This window comes from Rhinoraja longicauda, chromosome 1 (assembly GCF_053455715.1).
Source record: "Rhinoraja longicauda isolate Sanriku21f chromosome 1, sRhiLon1.1, whole genome shotgun sequence".
In the NCBI taxonomy this organism is placed as follows: Eukaryota; Metazoa; Chordata; class Chondrichthyes; order Rajiformes; family Arhynchobatidae; genus Rhinoraja; species Rhinoraja longicauda.
In genome coordinates, this window is record NC_135953.1 from 56730758 (window position 1) to 56754906 (window position 24149).

A 24149-nucleotide genomic window follows, 5' to 3' on the forward strand; every position below is an offset into this window, starting at 1 on the left:
ACCTAAACTTAAACTAAACCCAACTGTATAAACATTGAATTCTCCAGTTTTGGGTAACAAACTTGCAATTAGCTCATTTTTATTCTTTTCTAGCACGTTTTACTTTTCATCTGACTTTTGCCCAACCATCTGCCTCTCTCTTGCATCCACGTCTCACTTGCCAGGCTTTGTCCTCCCCTTGCATTTCCCAGCTTTCTTCCTCCACAATCAGTCCGAAGAAGGATCCAGACCCAAAATGTCTCCTGTTCATTCATTGAGTTTCTCCTGCACCTTGGATTAGTTTTTAGTTATTTAGGTTTGGAGTTACAGCGCGGAAGCAGGCCCTTCGGCCCACAGAGTCTGCAACGACCAGCAAATCCCACACATTAACACTATCCTACACTACGGACAATTTTTACATTTATACCAAGCCAATTAACCTACAAACCTGTACGTCTTTGGAGTGTGGGAGGAAATAGAAGTTCCTTGCGAAAACCCACAGTCATAGGGAGAATGTACAAACTCCGTAAATGCAGCACCCGAAGTCGGGATTGAACCTGGGTCTCGGGCTTTATAAGGCAGCAACTCTACTTTTGCACCATTTTTGTAAACTAGCATCTTCTTTGTTTCTGCCAAACATACAAGCAATACCTTAAGGTACAGCAATTAGATGGGTGTACAGCAACAGATAAATCTTTAAACACCTTAGCACTTTAAGTGGAAATGGATTCTAGGTTCATATTCTCTGACAAATGTTGCTGTACACTCAGGCAAGGAACTGCAGATGCTGGGTTTAGGAAAAAAGGCTCAGCGGGTCGGGCAACATCTCTGAAGAACAAGGACAGGTGATGTTTCAGTTGGGACCCTATCTCAGACTTATTGTGGGGGACAGGGAAGAGGAATGAAACTGGAAGAGACGGGCACTGCGAAGCATTGCAGGTAACCTGTGATTACAGATGAAAGGCAGATGGTGGGCAAAGTCAGAGATGAAAAACAGGAGGAGTGAGACAAGGATTGAAGCATTGCAAATTGTGAAGCTAGAAGAATGAATATTGGTGGAGAGGGATGGGGGAAATGGGTGCAAGTCCAGGTGGTGCACAGGGGAGGGGAGCAAGAAAGGGGGGTGTGGGAGGGAAAAGAAAGGAGGGGGGGGGGGTTGGTTGCTTCCTGATAACAAGAAAACAAGGGGGTGGGGACAGAAGTTCGTCAGTGTGTTCTTCACCACTGAACATCATCCAATTTTACGAGATTTGAGTTAAGGTTCAGTCCGTATGATTTATTCATTTGCCCTTCATTTGAATCCTATCTGAAATGTACTGCTATGACCATCTAGATATTAACCAACTGCCAAAAAATCTGCTTGGCTTTCATAATAGAATTATTTAAAAGTCAATGCTGTCCTGTTTTTTCCATGACATCAAAGGTTGGTCATTTTGTAATTCGTACAGTAGATCTTTTGTATCATTTGAAAAATAGCAGCAACGCCATCCCAATTGTTTGAATGGTGTTTGTTATAATTCATGCAGACAGATGTGAAAAGCGTTAACAATGAACCTTTGTAAGGATTCAATTTTCATGAAGAAATGAAAAAATCCCATTCAATCACTCCAACATCATGGAATTCTTTAACTTCAGCACAAACCAAATGAATATTTACTTGCATTCTCACAATCTCAACACGAATAAATTTGTCGCTAGTGCAATTGCTGATTAAGACCCAATTACAGATTACGTTTTCCTTTATAAACTGTTAATTGTTATTGCTTAAAAGGATGTTATTATTGGAAAGGCTCAAAATGGATGATTTTTAGTGAGTGCTATTTGCTATGTGAATGCTCATTGCTATGTTATACATCTTTTTTTATTTTATTCCATCCCTAACTTCCCTTGTCAGCCACAGTTGCCTCTTACTCCCCTTAGAATCTTTCTTCCTTGTTGGAATGGAAGGGGGGGGGGGGGGGGAGAGGAGAGGGTGCTGCACCAATGCAGGAGAGGTTTGGACCCAACGGGTCCACTTGGTCGAGTCTTACAATACAATACAATATCTTTTATTGTCATTGTATAAGTACAACGAGATTGAGAATGTCACTTCCATTTGATAGCATCGATATTGGATTAGGCGAGAAATAATATTGGATAAACTGATGGGACTGAAGGCTGATTATTTCCCAGTGCTTTGACTGCATCCCAGGATGCTTAAGGAGGTGGCTTTAGAAATTGTGGATGCATTAGTGATCATTTTCCAATGTTCTATAGATTCAGGATCAGTTCCTGTGGATTGGAGGGTAGCTAATGTTATCCCACTTTTCAAGCAAGGAGCGAGAGAGAAAACGGGGAATTATAGACCAGTTAGCCTGACTGGTGGGGGAAGATGCTGGAGTCAATTATTAAAGAAATAATAATGGTGCATTTGGATAGCAGTAAAAGGATTGGTCCAAGTCAGCATGGATTTATGAAGGGGAAATCCTGCTTGACTAACCTTCTGGAATTTTGAGGATGTGACAAGTAAAATGAATGAAGGAGTCAGTGGATGTAGTGTATCTGGTCTTTCAGAAAGCCTTTGATAAGGTCCCACACAGGAGATTAGTGGGCAAAATTAGAGCACGGTATTGTGGGTAGGGTATTGACATGGATAGAGAATTGCTTGGCAGACAGTAAAGAGTAGGAATAAACAGGTCCCTGTCAAAATGGCAGGCAGTGGCGAGTGGAGTGCTGCAAGGCTCGGTGCTGGGGCTGCAACTATTTACAATATATTAATGATTTAGATGATGGGATTAGAAGTAACACTAGCAAATTTGCAGATGACACAAAGCTGGGTGGCAGTATGAACTGCAAAGAGGATGCTAGGAGGTTGCAGGCTGACTTGGACAGGTTGAGTGAGTGGGCAGATGCATGGCAGATGCAATATAATGTAGATAAATGTGAGGTTATCCAATTTGGCGGCAAGAACAAGGAGGCAGATTATCTCAATGATGTCAGATTAGGAAAAAGGGAAGTGCAACGAGACCTGGGTTTCACTGAAAGTAAACATGCAGGTACAGCAGGCAGTGAAAAAAGCTAATGTCATGTTGGCCTTCATAACGAGAGGATTTGAGAATAGAAGTGAAGAGGTCCTGCTGCAATTGTAAAGGGACCTGGTGAGACCACATCTGGAGTATTGCGTGCAGTTTTGGTCTCCTAATTTGAGGAAGGACATCCTTGCTATTGAGGCAGTGCAGCATAGGTTCACAAGGTTAATCCCTGGGATGGCGGGACTGTCATTTGTGGAAAGATTGGAAAGACTGGGCTTGTATTCACTGGAATTTAGAAGGATGAGAGGGGATCTTATAGAAACGTATAAAGTTAGAAAAGGAATGGACTAGCTAGATGCATGAAAAATGTTCCCAATGTTGGAGTCCAGAACCAGGGGGCACAGTCTCAGAATAAAAGGGAGGCCATTTAAAACTGAGATGAGAAACTTTTCACCCAGAAAGTTATGAATTTGTGGAATTTTCTGCCACAAAAGGCAGTGGAGGCCAATTCACTGGATGAATTTAAGAGAGTTAGATGGAGCTCTAGGGGTTAGCGGATATGGGGAGAAGGCAGGCACGGGTTTCTGATTGTGGATGATCAGCCATGATCACAATGAATGGCTTGAAGGGCCAAATGGCCTCCTCCTGCACCTATTTTCTATGTTTCTATGACTTTATGCAATTTTCCAGTTAAATTTTAAATAACAAACAAATTAAGCTAGTCCAACTTTAAGTCAGAGCCTCACGGGCAAGTCTGAAGCAAATCATGATTCGGAGTTGGCCAGTTCAACTGGAGCCTGACTGGGTTTTATGCTGCAGAATTGATATTTTCAGCAGGAATTAGTGGTTTAAGTCACTACTGGCTGTCCAGAGACTTGTCTGGGATGGGTTTGCCACTGCAGGGTTGCGGGTTGTATTTTGGGGGTTGAGCGGGGTATTTAGCATGGTGTTTAGGAGACAGCATGATAGATGAGGGTGGATTTGCTTGCTCCCAAAGGCATCTTCTGCCATTTGGGAACAGGGAATTTTTGCTCTCCATCAACCTCTCCCCAGCTGTGAGCAACAACAGTTAGTGGCTGGGTCAACCAGAGCTGGGATTGCTGAGCTGTCTTGCTCACTCATTGAGTCGAGTCTGTGAAGCTGGATGATGGCCACTCTTTCTGATACTACTCTTTTTGACTTCCACACAGTTTGGTCATTTCTGACTTCTGAGCAGTTTGTGTTATGAGCAGTCGTCTCAAATGGAGCCCTTTTGTAACACACGCTTTGTAGCTTTGAGTACAAACTGTGTGTCCTTCCTTATTCAAAGTACACTTACATTTCCATTTACCAATCCTGTTTATTGGGTCCAGTCATGTTTTCCAAGGACAAAATGTGTAGGAAAGAACTGCAGATGCTGGTTTAAATCGAAATTAGACACAAAATGCTGGAGTAACTCAGCGGGACAAGCGGAATCTCTGGAGAGAAGGAATGGATGACGTTTTGGGTCGAAACCCTCTGAAGATCCTCGACCCGAAACATCACCCATTCCTTCTCTCCAGAGATACTGCCAGTCCTGCTGCGTTACTCCAGCATTTTATGTCTACCTATGTTTTCCCAAGGAGTTGGAACTACATAGTAACCTGATCCAAATGTCCACATACAGCTTCAATCTTTTTAATCCCTGCAACACTTTTCAAGTCTAATGCATATCAGGATGTTTTAATTTGGAATCTGGATGCTGCTGACAAAATGAGCATTATGACAATAAGCTGCAAACGCAACAAACCAGTGTGACACATTTTGTGCCTGCATTCTTAAGGTCCCCCTCCAATTAATTTTAGGTTGTCTTTTGTTGTGAATTCCTTTTGAATGATGTGCTCTAAAGTCATTAAAGTCATGCAAATTGAATTGACAGCAGTTGTCAAGGCAGCCACATTGTACTGAACTCCTCGTCTTGGTAACGCTCAAACACTCCCCACCTACCATTCCATCCCTACATCTGAGTGGCAGCTTTGAGGTTTGAACATGCTGTCATGTGACAAATAAAATAGGTTGTTATTGTTTTCTACTTTGCCCCTCCATAGCTTCCCCACCCGTAGCCTTTAATCTGCTGTCAGATCAGCAAATATCGTCATAGACAATAGACAATAGGTGCAGGAGTAGGCCATTCAGCCCTTCGAGCCAGCACCGCCATTCAATGCGATCATGGCTGATCACTCTCAATCAGTACCCCGTTCCTGCCTTCTCCCCATACCCCCTCACTCCGCTATCCTTAAGAGCTCTATCCAGCTCTCTCTTGAAAGCATCCAACGAACTGGCCTCCACTGCCTTCTGAGGCAGAGAATTCCACACCTTCACAACTCTCTGACTGAAAAAGTTCTTCCTCATCTCCGTTCTAAATGGCCTACCCCTTATTCTTAAACTGTGGCCCCTTGTTCTGGACTCCCCCAACATTGGGAACATGTTTCCTGCCTCTAATGTGTCCAATCCCCTAATTATCTTATATGTTTCAATAAGATCCCCCCTCATCCTTCTAAATTCCAGTGTATACAAGCCCAATCGCTCCAGCCTTTCAACATACGACAGTCCCGCCATTCCGGGAATTAACCTAGTGAACCTACGCTGCACGCCCTCTTAAAATATTAAAATGCGTAAATAAAGATTTGTTCCCAAATGCAGCTGTTTACATTTAATACCTGTGCATTTCTTTAAATTGACCTTGTCCAGAATTAGTTAATAAACTGATGGCACGATGGTGCAGCGGTACAGTTGCTGGCTTACAGCACCAGAGACCTGGGTTCGATCCTGACTACGGGTGCTGTCTGTACAGAGTTTGTGCATTCTCCCTGTGACCACATGGATTTTCTTCGGGTGCTCAAGTTTCCTCCCACAGTCCAGAGGTTTGTAGGTCAATTAGCTTTGGTAAAAATTGTAAATTGTCCCTAGTGTGTAGGATAATGCTTGTGTACGAGGTGATTGCTGGTCGGCATTGACTCTGTGGACCGAAGGGCCTGGTTCTGCGCTGTATCTCAAATCTAATCTGCAACTGACCTAAAAATGTACCCATTCCTTCTCTCCAGAGATGCTGCCTGTCCCGTGGAGTTATTCCAGCATTTTTTGTCTATCTTTGATTTAAAACAGTATCTGCAGTTCTTTCCTGCAGCCTTTTTTCCTATTCATTTTGTCAGCAGTGGTTGTAAGCCAGTTGTGCAGTAGTCAGCCATATTGAGTAATCTGAACTCTTTGTAGTTTTGAGGATTTCAAGTTGGCAAAGTTGGTTTGAGGGTAGGGCAGCGAATGTTGTTACATGGATGTTAGTAAGCATTTGACATCTCTCGTGGTAGGCTATTGTAAAGAACACATGGTGAGATGGTAATTTGGAAACAAAATTAGCTCTGTCATGGAAGGGTCTCGACCTGAAACGTCACCCATTCCTTCTCTCCCGAGATGCTGCCTGACCCGCTGAGTTGCTCCAGCATTTTGTGTCTACCGTAACTCTGTCATAGACAGTGCAGAGGTCACAGCATTTTCTGACAATTGGTCTGTGACCAGGTTTCAGCAGGAATCGGTGCTGGGACTACATGCAAGTAAGATTTGCATGAATAGCATAAGTTTGCATCTATATACTAAAACTCTCATTTGTTTGTTCCTGAACTACAGCCAAAATGGTACACGATAGCGCGACAATTTTAGGCTCACCGTCGTCCCTTTGGTACTAATGGAAGAAGTTTCATTGAAATTGGTGTTATATTTTTTAAGTTATTCACATTTTAAAGTTTAAATCTATCTCCTAGGGAGGGAGGGAGGTAGGGGGATGGAGGGAGGGGGAGGAGGATAAGGGGGGTTGAGGGGTATGGAGTGGGGGGGAGGAGGTGGAGGGGGGGAGGAGGAGGAGAGGGTGCTACACCAATGCAGGAGAGGTTTAGGCCCAATGGGTCCACTTGGTCTAGTATGACATAAATGGCAGTTATGGGTGGTACGATTGTCAAATGAAAAGGCAGAATATAGATTAATTGGAAATATTTGCGGGGGGGTGGAAATAGTAGACAGTTTAATTTGGACAGGTTTGAAGTGCTGAATTTTGGGAGGTTCAATGCAAGAGGAAAGTATGCAGTAAATGGCAGGACCCTTCAGAGCATTGGCATTGGAAGGAACTTGGGGAGCAAGTCCACAGCTTGATGAAAGTGGCAACATTAATTGATAGCGTGGTTAATAAAAGGCATATAAAATGCTTGCATTCGTTAATCAGGGCTTTGAATGTTTAAGTTAACAAAGTAAATAAAATTGAGGCATATATATTAGGTGGTCAGTTTTTTTTCCTCTGGTAGAAATGTCAAATGCTGGAGGATGTAGGTTTTGGAGATGTTGAGTGAAGAGTCTAAAGATGACCAAGGCAGCTTTTTTTGATTGGCGACAGCCTGGAATGTGGTGCCTTGGGAGGTGATAGCAGCAGGTGCAATAGTGAAGTTTGAGGCTTTTTGGCAAATGCATGAACAGGCAGGGATAAAAGGATATAGGCCAGTTAGTGGCAGCTGGGCTTAGTCAGATTAACATCATGATCACTGTGGATATAATGAACAAAGAGCTGTTGCAGATGGTTTACACTAAACCTCATGTCCTAATGATGGAGAGAATGAGCATTAATGCTGCATGTTCAAATGTTCAAACATATTGGTTTGTCCTGGGTGGTGTTTGTCCTGACTGGATTTGGAAATTAACTCAAAGGCAAAGTGCTGGAGTAACTCAGCTGGTCAGGCAGCGTTTCTAGAGGACATGGATTGGTAATGATTTGGGTCAAGACACAACAGACTGATTGAGAAATGGGAGGGCAAGATTAGAAAATTGGAAGAGATGGGGCAGGGCAAAGCCTGGCAGGTTTAGTTTAGAGATACAGTGCGGAAACAGGCCCTTCAGCCCACTGAGTCTGAATTTTGGAGGACAGTCTTCTGTACATTCATCGGGCGATGCAAGGGCATCAGGCTTTTCCCCTGAAGGCAAACCAGAAAGGTTTTGTAAAAGATTGGTGTTGGTTATGCTGACTGAAATTGACTCTTGGCTCATTCCAGATAATGTGAGTGAATGCTTAAATTCCACCACACCACCAGGGAAATATAATTCTTCTGTATTCTTGGTCGAGGCAGATGGGTTTTAGTTGAGCTAAATTGCTGTCAGTGCATGGAAAAAATGTTTATTTAATTTGACAGTAAGAGCATTGATTTCTTGGTGACTCTAGGCTTGAGTCATCTACCCTAGTAAAAAATCAACTTGCAGCCATAATGCTTTCTAGAGTTTGCTTCAACATATTTCAAAATGAAGTGGAACTTGATGTGTTAAATGGAAAAAGATCCCAATCCTTTAAAAACTACAAATCCAGAAATGTTTTGCCATTCCAAAATTGAAATGTAAATCATCCTGGGCCAGCATTTTAGCTTGTCTAGAGTCTGAGCTTGTGTAAGCTGATTTTAAATGACAACATGAATGATCTGAAGTCTATCGAACCTTGAGCTCAAAGTATATTCATTGAGACTGACTCAATCAGTTCCATTTAGGCAGATTCTATCGTTAAAGATGTAAAATCGCAAGAGAGGCAGCACCACTTAGCAATCTTGTACAAACTGCAAAGAAATGTTTATTTGGCAGGGAAAAAAAGGCCATGTGCCGGAGTAACTGGCAGGGTCAGGCAATATCACTGGAGAATATGGAGAACTTTTTATGTGGGCTGGGGGGTTGGGGGGGGGGGGGGGGGGGGGGATGAAGAAGAAAGCTGGAAGAGGAGGGGCAAGGCCAAGCTTATTTGGCAGATAAAGGGATCTGCAGATGCTGGTTTACAAAAGTCACTTTTAGCTGTAAATGAAGACTGGATGTACACTTATTTTGATTTCTGTGCTTTATAGTCTTTTGCATGCCTGAAGCACTGCTCATCTCCTATAGTCAGTTATTTACTTTGTTTACAACAGTAAATTATGTGTAACCTGGTGTGTAATGTGTAATGCAGCTTCTTAGTAGTTGGCAGTGTTAAACTTGGGAATCCAAGATTTAGTTCAAGTTTCTTACTTGAGTTTTTAAATGTGAGTCCTCTTGTTCTTGTGCTTAAACTTGGTACGAGTTTTTCTCATTTTCCTTTCTGCACCCTTATGTCCAGGAAGTCGAGCTTGAGTTGAGGCCTGCTTGCTTCACCCTCATGCTTATAAGTTCCTACCCATCTGAAGGCTTACCCATGCTACTACTTGAGGCATTGTCTCCATCTCCTGCCTCTTTTGATCTTTTCTCTCCTTGTAACTGCCCATGCATCCTTCCCAAAAGTGCACTGACCCTTCATCCTTCAAGCCATCTCTATTTTCATTGTAATTTCCTCAAAGTAAGAAAATGCTGGAAATACTGGTCAAGCAGCCTCCTGGGGAGTGAAGCAGCTTGTGTTTTGGCACCTTTTTAATTTCAGTTCAATAACTTCCTCAATTTCGGATGTAGTTTCTGCTCAGATTTTATGTTGGCTGATAGTTAAGATTTTGTGCAGGAGGAGACGGTGACTTCAGATTGTTAATTCTGAACTTTTCAATGAGTGATCTTTGCTCATGTGCAAAATCTATTATTTGCTATAATAACTCCAGCAAATAATAACAATATCATGGAGTTGACAGTTTTCTGCTGTTGTCTTGATCTCCTAATATTACAGAAAGAGTAGACCTCAAATTTACAATCCATTTTGTGCAAGTAACTTAATATTCAACCTATTCTTACGGTATAGGAGCAGGGAGGTTCTGCTGCAGTTGTACAGGGCATTGGTGGAACCACACCTGGAGTATTGCGTACAGTTTTGGTTTCCTAATCTGAGGAAAGACATTCTTGCCATAGAGGGAGTACAGAGAAGGTTCACCAGATTGATTCCTAGGATGGCAGGACTTTCATATGAAGAAAGACTGGATAGACTCGGCTTGTACTCGCTGGAATTTAGAAGATTGAGGGGGGATCTTATAGGAACTTACAAAATTCTTAAGGGGTTGGACAGGCTAGATGCAGGATGATTGTTCCCGATGTTGGGGAAGTCCAGAACAAGGGGTCACAGTTTAAGGATAAGGGGGAAGTCTTTTAGGACCGAGATGAGAAAGTTTTTTTTCACACAGAGAGTGGTGAATCTGTGGAATTCTCTGCCACAGAAGGTAGTTGAGGCCAGTTCATTGGCTATATTTAAGAGGGAGTTAGATGTGGCCCTTGTGGCTAAAGGGATCAGGGGGTATGGAGAGAAGGCAGGTACGGGATACTGAGTTGGATGATCAGCCATGATCATATTGAATGGCGGTGCAGGCTCGAAGGGCCGAATGGCCTACTCCTGCACCTATTTTCTATGTTTCTTTGTACATCTCTGAATGGAATGGACTTAAACTGCGAAGTACAAGGGAAAGTTAATTTTGTTGCATCCGCGCATTACATGCCATCAATGTATTGAAATGTAGCAATAGTCTAGTGCTTCCATTAAAAGGATTTCAAAAGAGAGCTTAGATTGACCATGTATGAGACTCCCAGGAGTACACTTAAGTTGCATTTAGCAAAGTGTCTCAATTGAGGCAAAGGAATTTGAAAACAATTCTTCAATATGAAATAATTGTTGGTTTTTTTGTAACCTGTTGTTCCTTTGCCCCAGAATGACACTAGGTTATAATTAAGCTGCTGTTGCTACTTGTAAATGATGTTCATTGGAACAGTGTAGGAAGGAACTGCGGATGCTGGTTTAAACTGAGGATAGATATAAAGTTGGAGTAACTCAGCAAGACAGGCAGCATCTCTGGAGAGAAGGAATGGATGACGTTTCGGGTCGTAAGCCTTCTTCGGACTGAAAGTTACGGGAAAGGGAAATGAGAGATATTGACGATGTAGAGATATAGAATAATGAATGAACGATATGCAAAAAAGTAACGATGATAAAGGAAACGGGCCATTGTTAACTGTTGGGTGAAAACGAGAAGCTGGTGGGGGAGGGATGGAGAGAGAGAGAGGGAATGCCGGGGTTACTTGAAGTTGAAATCAATATACCACTGGGTTGTGAGCTGCCCAAACAAAATATAAGATGCTGTTCCTCCAATTTGCATTTAGCCTCACTCTGACAATGGAGGAGGCCTAGGACAGAAAGGTCGGTGTGTGAATGGGAAGGAGAATTAAAGTGTTTAGCAACCAGGAGATTCCCTAGAACTGCCCTGTCTGCACAGTTGTAGCTTGCTGCTGTCTGTTGTCGTGCACTGCTGTTGGAGCTACAATGAGGGGCAGCTGTGGAGTTCAGAGTGGAAACATCTTGTACCTCATGAAATATGTTCATGGCTCCCAGAAAGTAGTGAAAGTCACCATTATTGTTTGTCTGAAATATATGCTATTGATTCAACTGGAATTTTCCCACGTTGTGGAAACATTTATTCCAATGGCTCAACAATGCATGGATTTTTATTGAATTAGCAGTACACTCATTACAATGCATGTGCTTATTCATGTACTTTAACTTGAATAATACATGTCTATTCAAGCAGTCTAATTTCAAATTCTGCTCATGTCACCACTCGATATATGCAGCACCAGAAGTTGAGACATTATTGCATTGTTTACAGTTTTAATACATTTATTTTTCAAATGCTTCAAACGTGTCTGGCTAATGCCAAACGTCAGTAAGTTTGCTTATTCTTTTGCTCTCTTCCAGTGACTTCTCAAAGGAAAGTAATGATGTAGCTTCCCCAAACTGCTGGGATACTGTTCTCATCTTTGTGCAAAATAAGATTTCAGTTTGTTCAGGAAGTTCAATGAAATTAAAAGTGCTCTTGTGTATTTAATATTTGCCTTTTCGCAAAGATGTAATCCATGTCAGAAATCAGAATGAAGATGCAATTTTATAAATTGTTGTGATGAAGGAGAATGCTAACTTTTATTGTGCTTTAAAAAATTGCTCTGAATAACGTCTGTCACATGCCAAATGAGATAAAGGTGGCTTATTTCCTCCTTTTGAATGATGTTCATGAGCCAGGTAGTTTTTTATAACAATCTTCTAGTTCACGGTGGCAGTTACTGAGGAATTGATAAAATTCCACTTTATTTACTTGCTCTAAATCTCCACCTGTCATGGTGCAATTGTAGGTACAATTCTAAACGAAGCAAGTCAAATTCTAGCTTTGGGATGCTTAAATACCCTGTTCAAAAATATTAATTGCCCATATTTTTTAAAGCCGAAATCAATTAATTAGGAATCTTCTAAAATGTCATGCTAAACTTCCTGATTGCATTATACCTTTCTACCTGTGAATTGAAGCGTAAAGATTACTTTTAAAAATTCTTGGCATTTGGCAAGATGTATTGGATTTATAATTATACATTTTGTGCTGTCTTAAACACTGTATAGATAAGGCCAAGCATTGAACAATGTGAAGTGTACACAAATTCCCGTAAATTGCATCTTTCCATGCCTTTCAATCTGAGACTGGGCGTGGGACTCGACCTCTGCAGATTTGCAGCAGGAAACCTGTTTACAGAACAATAAGGCACCAGAATTCCTTTGAGGAATACAAATTATTTTCAAAAAATAATCCTAAGCTTTGTAGTCATCAGTTTAAAATTGCTTTTGGCAGAGCTGGTTTTTAAATAAGTATAATTTTAACGTAAAGCTCAATTTTGATTTCAAACCCATAATTAGAAATTGCATTTTTCAATTTCAGCCCCCACCCCCACATGTTTTTGGAACTGATTAACCGTGACACAGCAGTGCAATTTGGGGCAGGCTTGTTTTGATTCAGTGGGAAGGTTTGTCGGTAGCTCTTTGTGACACAACTGCAAAGGAAATCCCTGCCAAATGGATATATCGCCCTCTCTGAAAACATCTGTGTTGAAGCTTTGTCATATTTGAATTCTAATTTCTTTGAGTTTTGTGAAATCACATTTTACGTTGCTTGGCGATGGTGATGAAACTTGTGCTGTGATTGCACATGAGCATGGTTTCATCCTTCAGTTTTCCATTATCTGGAAGAAATGTTCTGGATTTCAAGAATATCCTTAACAAAAGTCCGTGTCCGACTGACTGTGAAAGGGTTGTTCCAAAATCTTCAATTTCTGTCGGCATACAGGACGAACACCATTGTTTTTCGGAAAGGTTTGTGATGCATCTGGGGCGGGAGCTAAGTACTTGATTGCAAGTAGTAAATGCTGTGTAAACATTTTTAACGTGCAGAAATCTGAGTAAATATGTGGTGACATACATCCATTTGCTCATTTCTTGGTAATTTATACACAAAATTAGTGTTAATTTTGCTTTTATGAATATGATCTCTTTGGCTGTCACTGAAATACTTGGAAGAAATGTCTATTTTTTTTTAAGTGACATTACAATGGTGTTTTGGTGTTTAAAAGGACAGAATTAGCATTGTTTAAACCAGCTGATAAACAGCACCAAACTGTGGCGCTTGAATCGTTTCTGTAAGTGTCTGCAAAGAGGCACATCTTTGATAGAAATATTTCACATTTGAAAGCAAATAAATTCTATTGAGAAGCATTGTTAGGAGTATTTCAGCTATGTTGTGAAAAACTATGAATGTGATTAACATTTTAATCAGATTTTCTTGATGTTAGAATTTGAACCCGTTACATATCTACTTGGTGCCCAACATATTGAAGATGAGCTTCTGTTCTGTGGTAGCATTCAAAATTTAATATTAATTCATCACTTTCATCGTTTCTCCATTCTCATTGCTAGAGCTAAAGTTTACATTTTTGTTTTGAACTTTGATCAAAAGCTAGCCATTCTGAATCTAATTGCACACCCATCTAGCTTTACAACCCGCCAGCTCAACTATACCAAGAAAGAAATGACTAAACAGCTGAAGACCTTGTCAGTTATGACTACAATTGAGCGCTTTTACACAATAATGGGAGTGGATGTGGGAGAGGCCGCAGTCAAGAAATTATGTAGATAATGAGCAGGTTGGGCAGCAATTGGAAAGGGGCAGTTTGCATGTTTCATCAAACTTGTTACTTCTGTTGAAAGGTCAATGATATACACCTATCCTATTTACAAGAATTGGCTTGCAAAAAATGTATTTAAGCTTCTTTTGGGTGTTCAGTTCTTCTGTTTTATAACACAATTGTGACCCATCCTCCTTACTTCCTACCGCTTTACAAAAAATCCCAGATAGTATTTCTCTGCAAGTATTTAAATGGATTTTGAATCTCCATATTAAAGCTGAATTGTCTGCATTGTCGTGTCAATTTTAAATAAAGATGTGCTATACTCTGTATAAACACAAACTCCGCTCTCTTGCTCTGCCATTTGCCAGTGTGATCATTTGTGGATAATTTTAGGATCCCAATCTCTTGCTGCATGAAGTATCAGGACCTTCACTTTAAGAGCATTGAGAATATCTCGGCACCAAAACAAGCCATTCAGTCCAACTTGTCCATGCAACTGAGATGCTCATCTAAGCTAGTCCCATTTAATTGCATTTGATGAATATACCTCTAATTTGTATTATGTACCGACACGATTGTCTGAAATGTTATTGTACCTGCCCCAACTACTTCCTCTGGCAGCTTATTCCATATGTCTGCTATCTTCTGGTTCCTATTAAGTGCTGAAAGCTGTTCGAATTTGGATTAGTGAATTTGGGGCAGCACAGTGGCGCAGCAGTAGAGTTGCTGCCTTACAGTGCCAGAAACCTGGCTTTGATCCGGAATACGGGTTCTGTTTGTATGTTCTCCATGTGACCGCGTCGGTTTTCTCTGGTGCTCCGGTTTCCTCCCACATTCCAGTTGGAATGAGGTTGAGGTTTGTAAGTTAATTGAGGTTTGTAAGTTAGTTGCCTTCAGTAGTTGTCCCTAGTGTGTAGGGTAGTGCTAGTGTACAGGGTGATCACTGGTCGACATGGACTCGGTAGCTTAAGTTTAAAGAGTGGGAAATGCCATTGAGTTGTAGTTTCAGCCATTATTTTTAAAATACAAATGGTCCATTCCCTATTTCTAGTTTTATATTTAACTTGGAAAAATGACTATAGGTTTGTTAGATTTGCAAGGGTTACATTGGAGCTTGCAAAACTGCCATGAGTTTATCTGAAATTGGAGAAACCACTGATGTAAGAAAATAAATCTGAGGCAACAGGCTTTAATTTTGTCTCTAACAGTGATAATAAAGGAACAACATAACCAAGTCCAGATTGTGAGACTTGAGACGTGCAACTAAATTTGAAAAGGGGACTGTCAATAAATGTGTTTGTTGCTGTCTGCAGCCAGAGTATGTGGTGTATCCAGTATGTTTAAGCTTGTGGTTGGGTGCCAGTTAAGTAGCCTGTTGAATGTTGGTTCAATTAATATGATGTTAAAATTCTCCGTACAAGCAAGTCGAGGATTTCTGTTTGTGATATACTTTGCACTGCAAGATGGACCTCTCGTCCTACCGTGTTCAACATAATTACTGTCTCAAATCCACTTCAAATATTTGCAATACCTTTTGGTTCTGATTCATGGTGGGAATATTGGTATAAAAGACTGTAAAAGATGAATTGCATGAAGATTTTGCCTGAGTTTGTAAGAAGCTGCTTGTGATTTGACTTATTTTTTATTTTATGATGTTAAAAGTGAAAAGAGAATGAGATTTTAACAATATTAATCACAGTAAATATTCAGTATATACAGTATATTCAGTATATACAGTAAATTTCTAAGTCATCATTAAAACTTCACTGTACCCGATTCCTTCTCTAAAATTGGCTTTGGATTGATTTTTATTTCTATTGTACTTCATGTAAAAAAAATTGTTTTTTATAAATTTGCGCTTGCTAATATTTCTCTAAATTGGTTGTGCATCTGAATTTGCTACAATTGGATTACATTTCTACTGTGACAAAACTGGGAAGTGAAACAAACGAATGAGGATGGAAATCTGGACTTTCAGCACTGCTGTGCACATTATGTGCTGCTGAAATAGGAAAATAGAACGTGTGCACCCAGGTCTAGATGAGGTAAATTAACCACCTTGTTAGTAGCAGTATAAATGATATTTTGGTGATACAGTTCCTACATAGTATCTGTATTTCCATCTGTAACAGCTAGGTGGCACTGTTTTTCCGATTTTCTCAGCTGAGGCCGTGATATGGTGGATTCATATTCTACAGCCAATCTTTCCAGTCGCTGTGCTGCAGACTGCATATTGTATCACACTGCAGTTTGCTTCTACCTTGTTATAAAACTTCCTTTTGACCAGTTGTTCAGCAAGATTTTCTTCCGTTAATCTTAGAGGGAGGGATGTGGGGGGCAGATTTTGGTTCTCAAAGGATAATGGATATTTTGCTTTCATCTATCTATCTATCTATATACTATTAAAACTCAGATCTTGTATCTATATATATATATCCCACTGATGTCGGCTGAAGACGGCAATTCCGGCAAAACGGTGAACCGTAGCGCCACGATTTTTGTACCACCTTAATCAGCATGCGGTTCGCTGCTGGAAAATTATATTTTTATTTAATTCGGACGCATATTTTTTAAGTTACAGAGGTTTAAAAGTGCTGCCCCCCCCTGATTTATCAAAGTTTTGACAGAAGGGGGGCGCTGCGGTGCGGATTGTGATGTCACAATGCCCCTGTGAGATGGACTCGAGCTGACCCCCCTTCCCCCCCCCCCCCAGTGGTATTCAGCGTGTGACGTCACAATGCCCCTGTGCTACATTGTTGCGAAGAGCTGTCAAGTCAAGTCCATTTTATTTGTACAGCACATTTAAAAACAACCCACGTTGACCAAAGTGCTGTACATCTGATTAGCGCCTCCTCAATGAGCCTCAAACGCTAGGGAGTAGAAATAGGTTTTGAGCATGGACTTAAAGGAGTCGATGGAGGGGGCAGTTCTGATGGGGAGAGGGATGCTCTTTCCACCCTCCCCCTCTCTCCCTCCCCCCTCCCCCCTCCCCCCTTTCCCCCCTCCCCCCCTTTCCGCCCTCCCCTTCCACCCTCCCCTCCCCTCCCCCTTCCCTCCCCCCACTCCCCTTCCCCCTCCCCTCCTCCCTCCACACCTCCCTCCTCCCTCCCTCCCCTTCTCCCGGTTACAATGTAAACCCTACGAGGACGGGCACAATGGGGAAAGAGGGGTACTGGGAAAAGGGGAGGTCCCCCTCCCTCCGCCCTTCCCCTCCCCCTCCCTCCCCCTCCCCCTCTCTCCCTCCCCCTCCCCCTCTCTCCCTCCCCCCTTCCCCCCCTCCCCTTCCCCCCCTCCCCTCCCCTACCCCCTCCCTCCCCCTCCCCTCCTCCCTCCACACCTCTCTCCCTCCCCCTTCCCTCCCTCCCCTCCTCCCGGTTACAATGGAAACCCTACGAGGACGGGCCCAACGGGCACACTTGAGATGGGTGCTACAGTGAGAAGCACTATGTGACCGCGAATGTTTCAAAACAAGCACTTAAAAAGCACTTATCTCTTTTTAAAGTATATTTTTTTATTGCAAGTCACTTAACATACACAGATCAGCATTGGGCCCATATGCTCGTGGGCCACCGGGGCAAGTGTTTCGAAAAAAGCACTGAGAGTGTGTATGGGGAGAGAGAGAATGGGGGGGGGGTCTGTGAATGGGGACTGGGGACAACAGGGGTCGTTGCGGAGGGGGCTTGGTGGTGGGGGAAAGAGGGGTACTGGGAAAAGGGGAGGTCCCACTTCCCCCATCAACCCCTTCCTCCCCCCTCCTTCCCACCTCCATCCCCACTCCCTCCCCCCCTCCCTCCCCCCTCAATCCCAACCTCCATCACCACTCAGCCCCTAACTCCCCCCCTCCCTCCTTCCCTCCATCCCACCCTCCCCCACTCCCTCCCCCCTCCCTCCACCATTCCATCCCTCTCCCCCTCCCCCCTCCTTCCACCATCCCTCCACCCCTCCCGGTTACAATGGAAACCCTACAGGGACGGGCCCAACGGGGAAAGAGGGGTACTGGGAAAAGGGGAGATCCCCCTCCCTCCCTCCCCCCTCACTCCCCCTTACCTCCCCCCTACCCCCCTCCCTCCCCTCTCCCTCCCTCTTCCCCCCTCCCCCCCTCCCCTCCCCCTCCCCTCCCCTCCTCCCTCCACACCTCCCTCCTCCCTCCCTCCCCCTCCCCTCCCTCCCCTCCTCCCGGTTACAATGGAAACCCTACGAGCACGGGCCCAATGGGGAAAGAGGGGTACTGGGAAAAGGGGAGGTCCCCCTCCCTCCCCCCTCACTCCCTTCTCCCTCCCCCCCTCCCTCCCCCTCCCCTTCCCCCCTCCCTCCCCTTCCCCCCTCCCCCTCCCCCCTACCCCCTTCCCTCACCTCTCCCTCCCTCCCTTCCTCCCTCCCCTCCCCCCCTCCCTCCCCCTCCCCTCCCCCCTCCACACCTCCCTACTCCCTCCCTCCCCCTTCCCTACCCCCACTCCCCTCCCGGTTACAATGGAAACCCTACGAGGACGGGCCCAACGGGCACACTTCTTCTAGTATACTATTAAAACTCAGATCTTGTATCTATATATATATATCCCACTGATGTCGGCTGAAGACGGCAATTCCGGCAAAACGGTGAACCGTAGCGCCACGATTTTTGTACCGCCTTAATCAGCATGCGGTTCGCTGCTGGAAAATTATATTTTTATTTAATTCGGACGCATATTTTTTAAGTTACAGAGGTTTAAAAGTGCTGCCCCCCCCTGATTTATCGAAGTTTTGACAGAAGGGGGGCGCTGCGGTGCGGATTGTGATGTCACAATGCCCCTGTGAGATGGACTCGAGCTGACCCCCCTTCCCCCCCCCCCCCCAGCGGTATTCAGCGTGTGACGTCACAATGCCCCTGTGCTACATTGTTGCGAAGAGCTGTCAAGTCAAGTCCATTTTATTTGTACAGCACATTTAAAAACAACCCACGTTGACCAAAGTGCTGTACATCTGATTAGCGCCTCCTCAATGAGCCTCAAACGCTAGGGAGTAGAAATAGGTTTTGAGCATGGACTTAAAGGAGTCGATGGAGGGGGCAGTTCTGATGGGGAGAGGGATGCTCTTTCCACCCTCCCCCTCTCTCCCTCCCCCCTCCCCCCTCCCCCCTTTCCCCCCTCCCCCCCTTTCCGCCCTCCCCTTCCACCCTCCCCTCCCCTCCCCCTTCCCTCCCCCCACTCCCCTTCCCCCTTCCCCCTCCCCTCCTCCCTCCACACCTCCCTCCTCCCCCCCTCCCCCTTCCCTCCCTCCCCTTCTCCGGTTACAATGTAAACCCTACGAGGACGGGCACAATGGGGAAAGAGGGGTACTGGGAAAAGGGGAGGTCCCCCTCCCTCCGCCCTTCCCCTCCCCCTCCCTCCCCCTCCCCCTCTCTCCCTCCCCCTCCCCCTCTCTCCCTCCCCCCTTCCCCCCCTCCCCTTCCCCCCCTCCCCTCCCCTACCCCCTCCCTCCCCCTCCCCTCCTCCCTCCACACCTCTCTCCCTCCCCCTTCCCTCCCTCCCCTCCTCCCGGTTACAATGGAAACCCTACGAGGACGGGCCCAACGGGCACACTTGAGATGGGTGCTACAGTGAGAAGCACTATGTGACCGCGAATGTTTCAAAACAAGCACTTAAAAAGCACTTATCTCTTTTTAAAGTATATTTTTTTATTGCAAGTCACTTAACATACACAGATCAGCATTGGGCCCATATGCTCGTGGGCCACCGGGGCAAGTGTTTCGAAAAAAGCACTGAGAGTGTGTATGGGGAGAGAGAGAATGGGGGGGGGGGTCTGTGAATGGGGACTGGGGACAACAGGGGTCGTTGCGGAGGGGGCTTGGTGGTGGGGGAAAGAGGGGTACTGGGAAAAGGGGAGGTCCCACTTCCCCCATCAACCCCTTCCTCCCCCCTCCTTCCCACCTCCATCCCCACTCCCTCCCCCCCTCCCTCCCCCCTCAATCCCAACCTCCATCACCACTCAGCCCCTAACTCCCCCCCTCCCTCCTTCCCTCCATCCCACCCTCCCCCACTCCCTCCCCCCTCCCTCCACCATTCCATCCCTCTCCCCCTCCCCCCTCCTTCCACCATCCCTCCACCCCTCCCGGTTACAATGGAAACCCTACAGGGACGGGCCCAACGGGGAAAGAGGGGTACTGGGAAAAGGGGAGATCCCCCTCCCTCCCTCCCCCCTCACTCCCCCTTACCTCCCCCCTACCCCCCTCCCTCCCCTCTCCCTCCCTCCTCCCCCTTCCCCCCTCCCCCCCTCCCCTCCCCCTCCCCTCCCCTCCTCCCTCCACACCTCCCTCCTCCCTCCCTCCCCCTCCCCTCCCTCCCCTCCTCCCGGTTACAATGGAAACCCTACGAGCACGGGCCCAATGGGGAAAGAGGGGTACTGGGAAAAGGGGAGGTCCCCCTCCCTCCCCCCTCACTCCCTTCTCCCTCCCCCCCTCCCTCCCTCCCCCTCCCCTTCCCCCCTCCCTCCCCTTCCCCCCTCCCCCTCCCCCCTTCCCTCACCTCTCCCTCCCTCCCTTCCTCCCTCCCCTCCCCCCCTCCCTCCCCCTCCCCTCCCCCCTCCACACCTCCCTACTCCCTCCCTCCCCCTTCCCTACCCCCACTCCCCTCCCGGTTACAATGGAAACCCTACGAGGACGGGCCCAACGGGCACACTTCTTCTAGTATACTACTAAAACTCAGATCTTGTAACGTTTTTGTATATATATTCCACTGATGTCGGCTGAAGGCAATTCCGGCAAAATGGTAAACCGCAGCGCCACGATTTTTGTACCGCCTTAATCAGCATGCGGTTCGCTGCTGCAAAATGATATTTTTATTTAATTCGGACGCATATTTTGTAAGTTACAGAGGTCTAAAGGCGCTGCCCCCCCTCATTTATCGAAGTTTTGACAGAAGGGGGGCGCTGCGGTCCGGCAGTGCTCAGTACGCATGCGCGGAATCTCCACACTCAGTACTCAACACGCATGCGCGGAATATCCTCGCACGCACAAAAACAATGGACGCCGTTAGCGGAGCAAGCCCGCCATCACCGGCACACCTCTCCTCTCTCCCCTTGCTTCTCTCCTCTCTCCAAAAACCGGGAGAACATCTCCCCGCAAACCACCCCCCCCTCCCAACTCACTCTCTCCCCCCTCAACAAATACCGCAACATCTGTCATCACAAAACGGGTAAGAGTAGGGCTGGGGGAGGAGAGAATGGGGGGAGTGGGGACGGGCCCAAAGGGCCCGCTTCCAACGGGCACACTTGTTCTAGTATATTACTAAAACTCAGATCTTGTGAATATATCTGTTTCTATATACGTAACAGTGATTACGGCAAAACGGTGAACTGTCGCGCCACAATTTTTGCACCGCCTTAACCGACAATCTCGCGCTCGCTCGGCCGTGATATTTTCATTTAATTTGGTCGCATATTTTTTAAGTTACGGAGGTTTAAAGCGGATTTATTGAAAAAAACGGTGAACCGTAGCGCCACGATTTTTGCACCGCCTTCATCACCGCGCTGAACTCTGCTGGAAAATGTTTTTTTTATTTGATTCGGTCGCGTAGTTTTTAAGTTACAGAGGTTTTAGTAAAAAAAAAATTTTAAACAGTCAAGTCAAGTCAATTATATTTGTATAGCACATTTAAAAACAACCCACGTTGACCAAAGTGCTGCACATCTGATTAGGAAAAAAAAAAAAGGAAGTTATAGTGGTCACTTGACATACACAGATCAGGAGGACGGGCCCAACGGGGTCTGAGAATGGGGAATGGGACAACAGGGGTCGTGCGGAGGGGACTTGGTGGTGGGGGAAAGAGGGGTACTGGGAAAAGGGGAGGTCCATATCCCTCCCCCCTCCCTCCACAAATACCACCCCATCTTTCATCACCCTCCCCCCTCCCTCCCCCCTCCATCCTCAACACATCCCTCCCTCCACTACTCCCTCCCCCTCGATCACTCCACACCTCCCTCCCCCAAACCTCCCTCTCCCTCCCTCCCCCCTTCACTCCCTCCCCCCTCCCAGATACAATGGAAACCCTAAGAGGACGGGCCAAAGGGGAGAGTGTGGGGAGAGTAAGAGTGGGGATGGGGGAGGAGAGAATGGGGGAGTGGGGAATGGGCCCAACGGGCCCACTTTGTCTAGTTACACTTAAATCTCTCAATTAGAATTTACGTAACATCATAAACACTCATAGAAGCACTATATTTCAATGTGCGCCACAGCATAAGATTTTACTGTTAATGTGCGTTTTGATAAAATTCACATCTACGTAAAGTGCAGTTGACCCAAAGATGTGCATAAAGTCTTGTTCGGGTACCCTAAGCAGAATCGAATGCAACACCTTGCGTTGCTGCATAACATGTACCTCTTTGGTAGCTGCTTGATATATCAGTGCCTGATTCAATCTTTCACTGAGAGATGGAGCCACCCTTTAACCAGACCAGTCACGATCAGAAAATAACATACCCAAAAAACGTTGGCTGAGTGTATTTTTAATATTTGACGTTAGTTTTTCATAGCAGAAGTTGATCTTGTTTGCACAGTCAACAACTGAAAGATGGTGAAAAACAAAATTTTTGTGTAAATCAATTTTGTCCTAACAGGGTTGTGCAAAATGTACTTATGCCTGCAATTTTCTTTGCTAGCTGACAAAACTTGGGTGAAGTCCAACTCCACACAGAAGGCAGGCTCCCAAACTAATCTGTCAACACACCCTTTGGATTTGCGCTCAGTTGAGAAGAGACCCCCTGGGCTACTTCACTACAAAGCTACATGTGAAAAGCAGGTTGCATCAATTGCACGGCTGAAAGAACAATTAAAAACAAGTAACCAAAGATGCGAAGCCATTGCAACAGTGGTTCAATATCTTCAAGTCCAGGTGAGGATTGCTTGAACTCTATTTCCTTGGCTACTTCAACATTAACCTTGAGAAAGTTAATAATTTTATCGAGGATAGACACAAAGCTGGAGTAACTCGGCGGGTCAGACAGCATCTCTGGAGAAAAGGAATGGGTGATGTTTTGGGTTGAGACCCTTCTTCAGACTGAGAGTATGTCTTGAGTTCATGCATTCTGCTGATTTACTTGTGTATCTGGATTGGATGGTCACAAGGAAAGCCAGCTTTTTAACATATTACTAATTGTCTCTCGGATGGTGGTGAGTCATCATCTTGAACTACTTTCTTACTAGTGAAGGTTTAATCTAGAGTATTACATTGCCGGTTCCCCACAATCAATATCCTTGAGATGGGTGTTTGTGAGGGGCAAGGTCACCATTGACCAAAAACTCACTTGAATGAATCGCAAAGCTCATGCCTATAAGGGCAGATCAAAGGCTGCCAGGGTGTGACTTGCCTCCAGCAGGTCATAGGGAGAGCAAAGGGGAAGAGAGTCCAGTATGTAGTTGTCTGCATTTTATTGCACCAGTTCCATAAACAAAACCCGATGTCTGCAATGGGGTAGAAGGTACTACCACCAGTACCCTAGCTGGTGGTAGGACTGTCAGAAGTCTTATAACAGGGGAAGAAGCAGTTCCTGACTCCATCGCATGCTTTCAAGGTTCTGTATCTCCTGCCTGATGGGAGCGGCGGGAAGGAATGATGGGTAGTACGTCTTTGATTCTGTTGGCACCAAAGAGTACAAGTACTTAGTTCCCTGAAAGTGGTCTCACAGATAGATAGGATGGTGAAGAAGGCTTTTTGTACAATGGCATTCATCAGTCAGGGTTTTGAGTCTAGACGTTATGTTATAGTTGTACAAAATGTTGACGAGGCCAATTTTGAAGTACTGTGTTCAGTATTGTACTAGTTATGTACTATAAAAGGTAACATTTAAGAGGCCTTTAAATAGGTGCATGGATATGCAGCGAATGGAGGGATATGAATTATGTGCAGCCAAATAAGAGATGGTCTTGGCATCATGTTTGGCACAAACATTGTGGGCTGAAGGGCGTACTCTTGTTCTACGTTCTGTTTTGATTGCAGGAGGGAGGTCTTGCCAGTGATTGTAAAGTGGCAGGTCTAAGTACAAGATGCAGAGTGAGAAATAATGCTGAATTTGTAGCCAGGTAAATGTAATTTTAAATGCATAATCTTTAAGGCAATGTGCTTGGGTATGTAGCCATATAGTTGAGAGTTCGCTGGGAACTACAAACCATTACCCTTTAATGTATATAGTTGCAAATAGAAACATAGAAAATAGATGCAGTAGGCCATTCGGCCCTTCAAGCCAATCATGGCTGATCATCCAAAATCAGTACCCAGT

General features: G+C 45.0%; 1 protein-coding gene across 4 annotated transcripts in view; it reads left to right on the forward strand.

Moving 5' to 3' along the window:
• The window catches only part of mtus1b (microtubule associated tumor suppressor 1b), a 139061-nt gene that overhangs the window by 80102 nt on the left and 34810 nt on the right, over positions 1 to 24149 (forward strand). For all 4 annotated transcript variants that reach the window (XM_078397785.1, XM_078397765.1, XM_078397794.1 and 1 more), the window contains one exon: positions 22533 to 22765. In XM_078397785.1, the coding sequence (XP_078253911.1) occupies positions 22533 to 22765 (233 nt within the window). The remainder of the gene's footprint in view (positions 1 to 22532; positions 22766 to 24149) is intronic.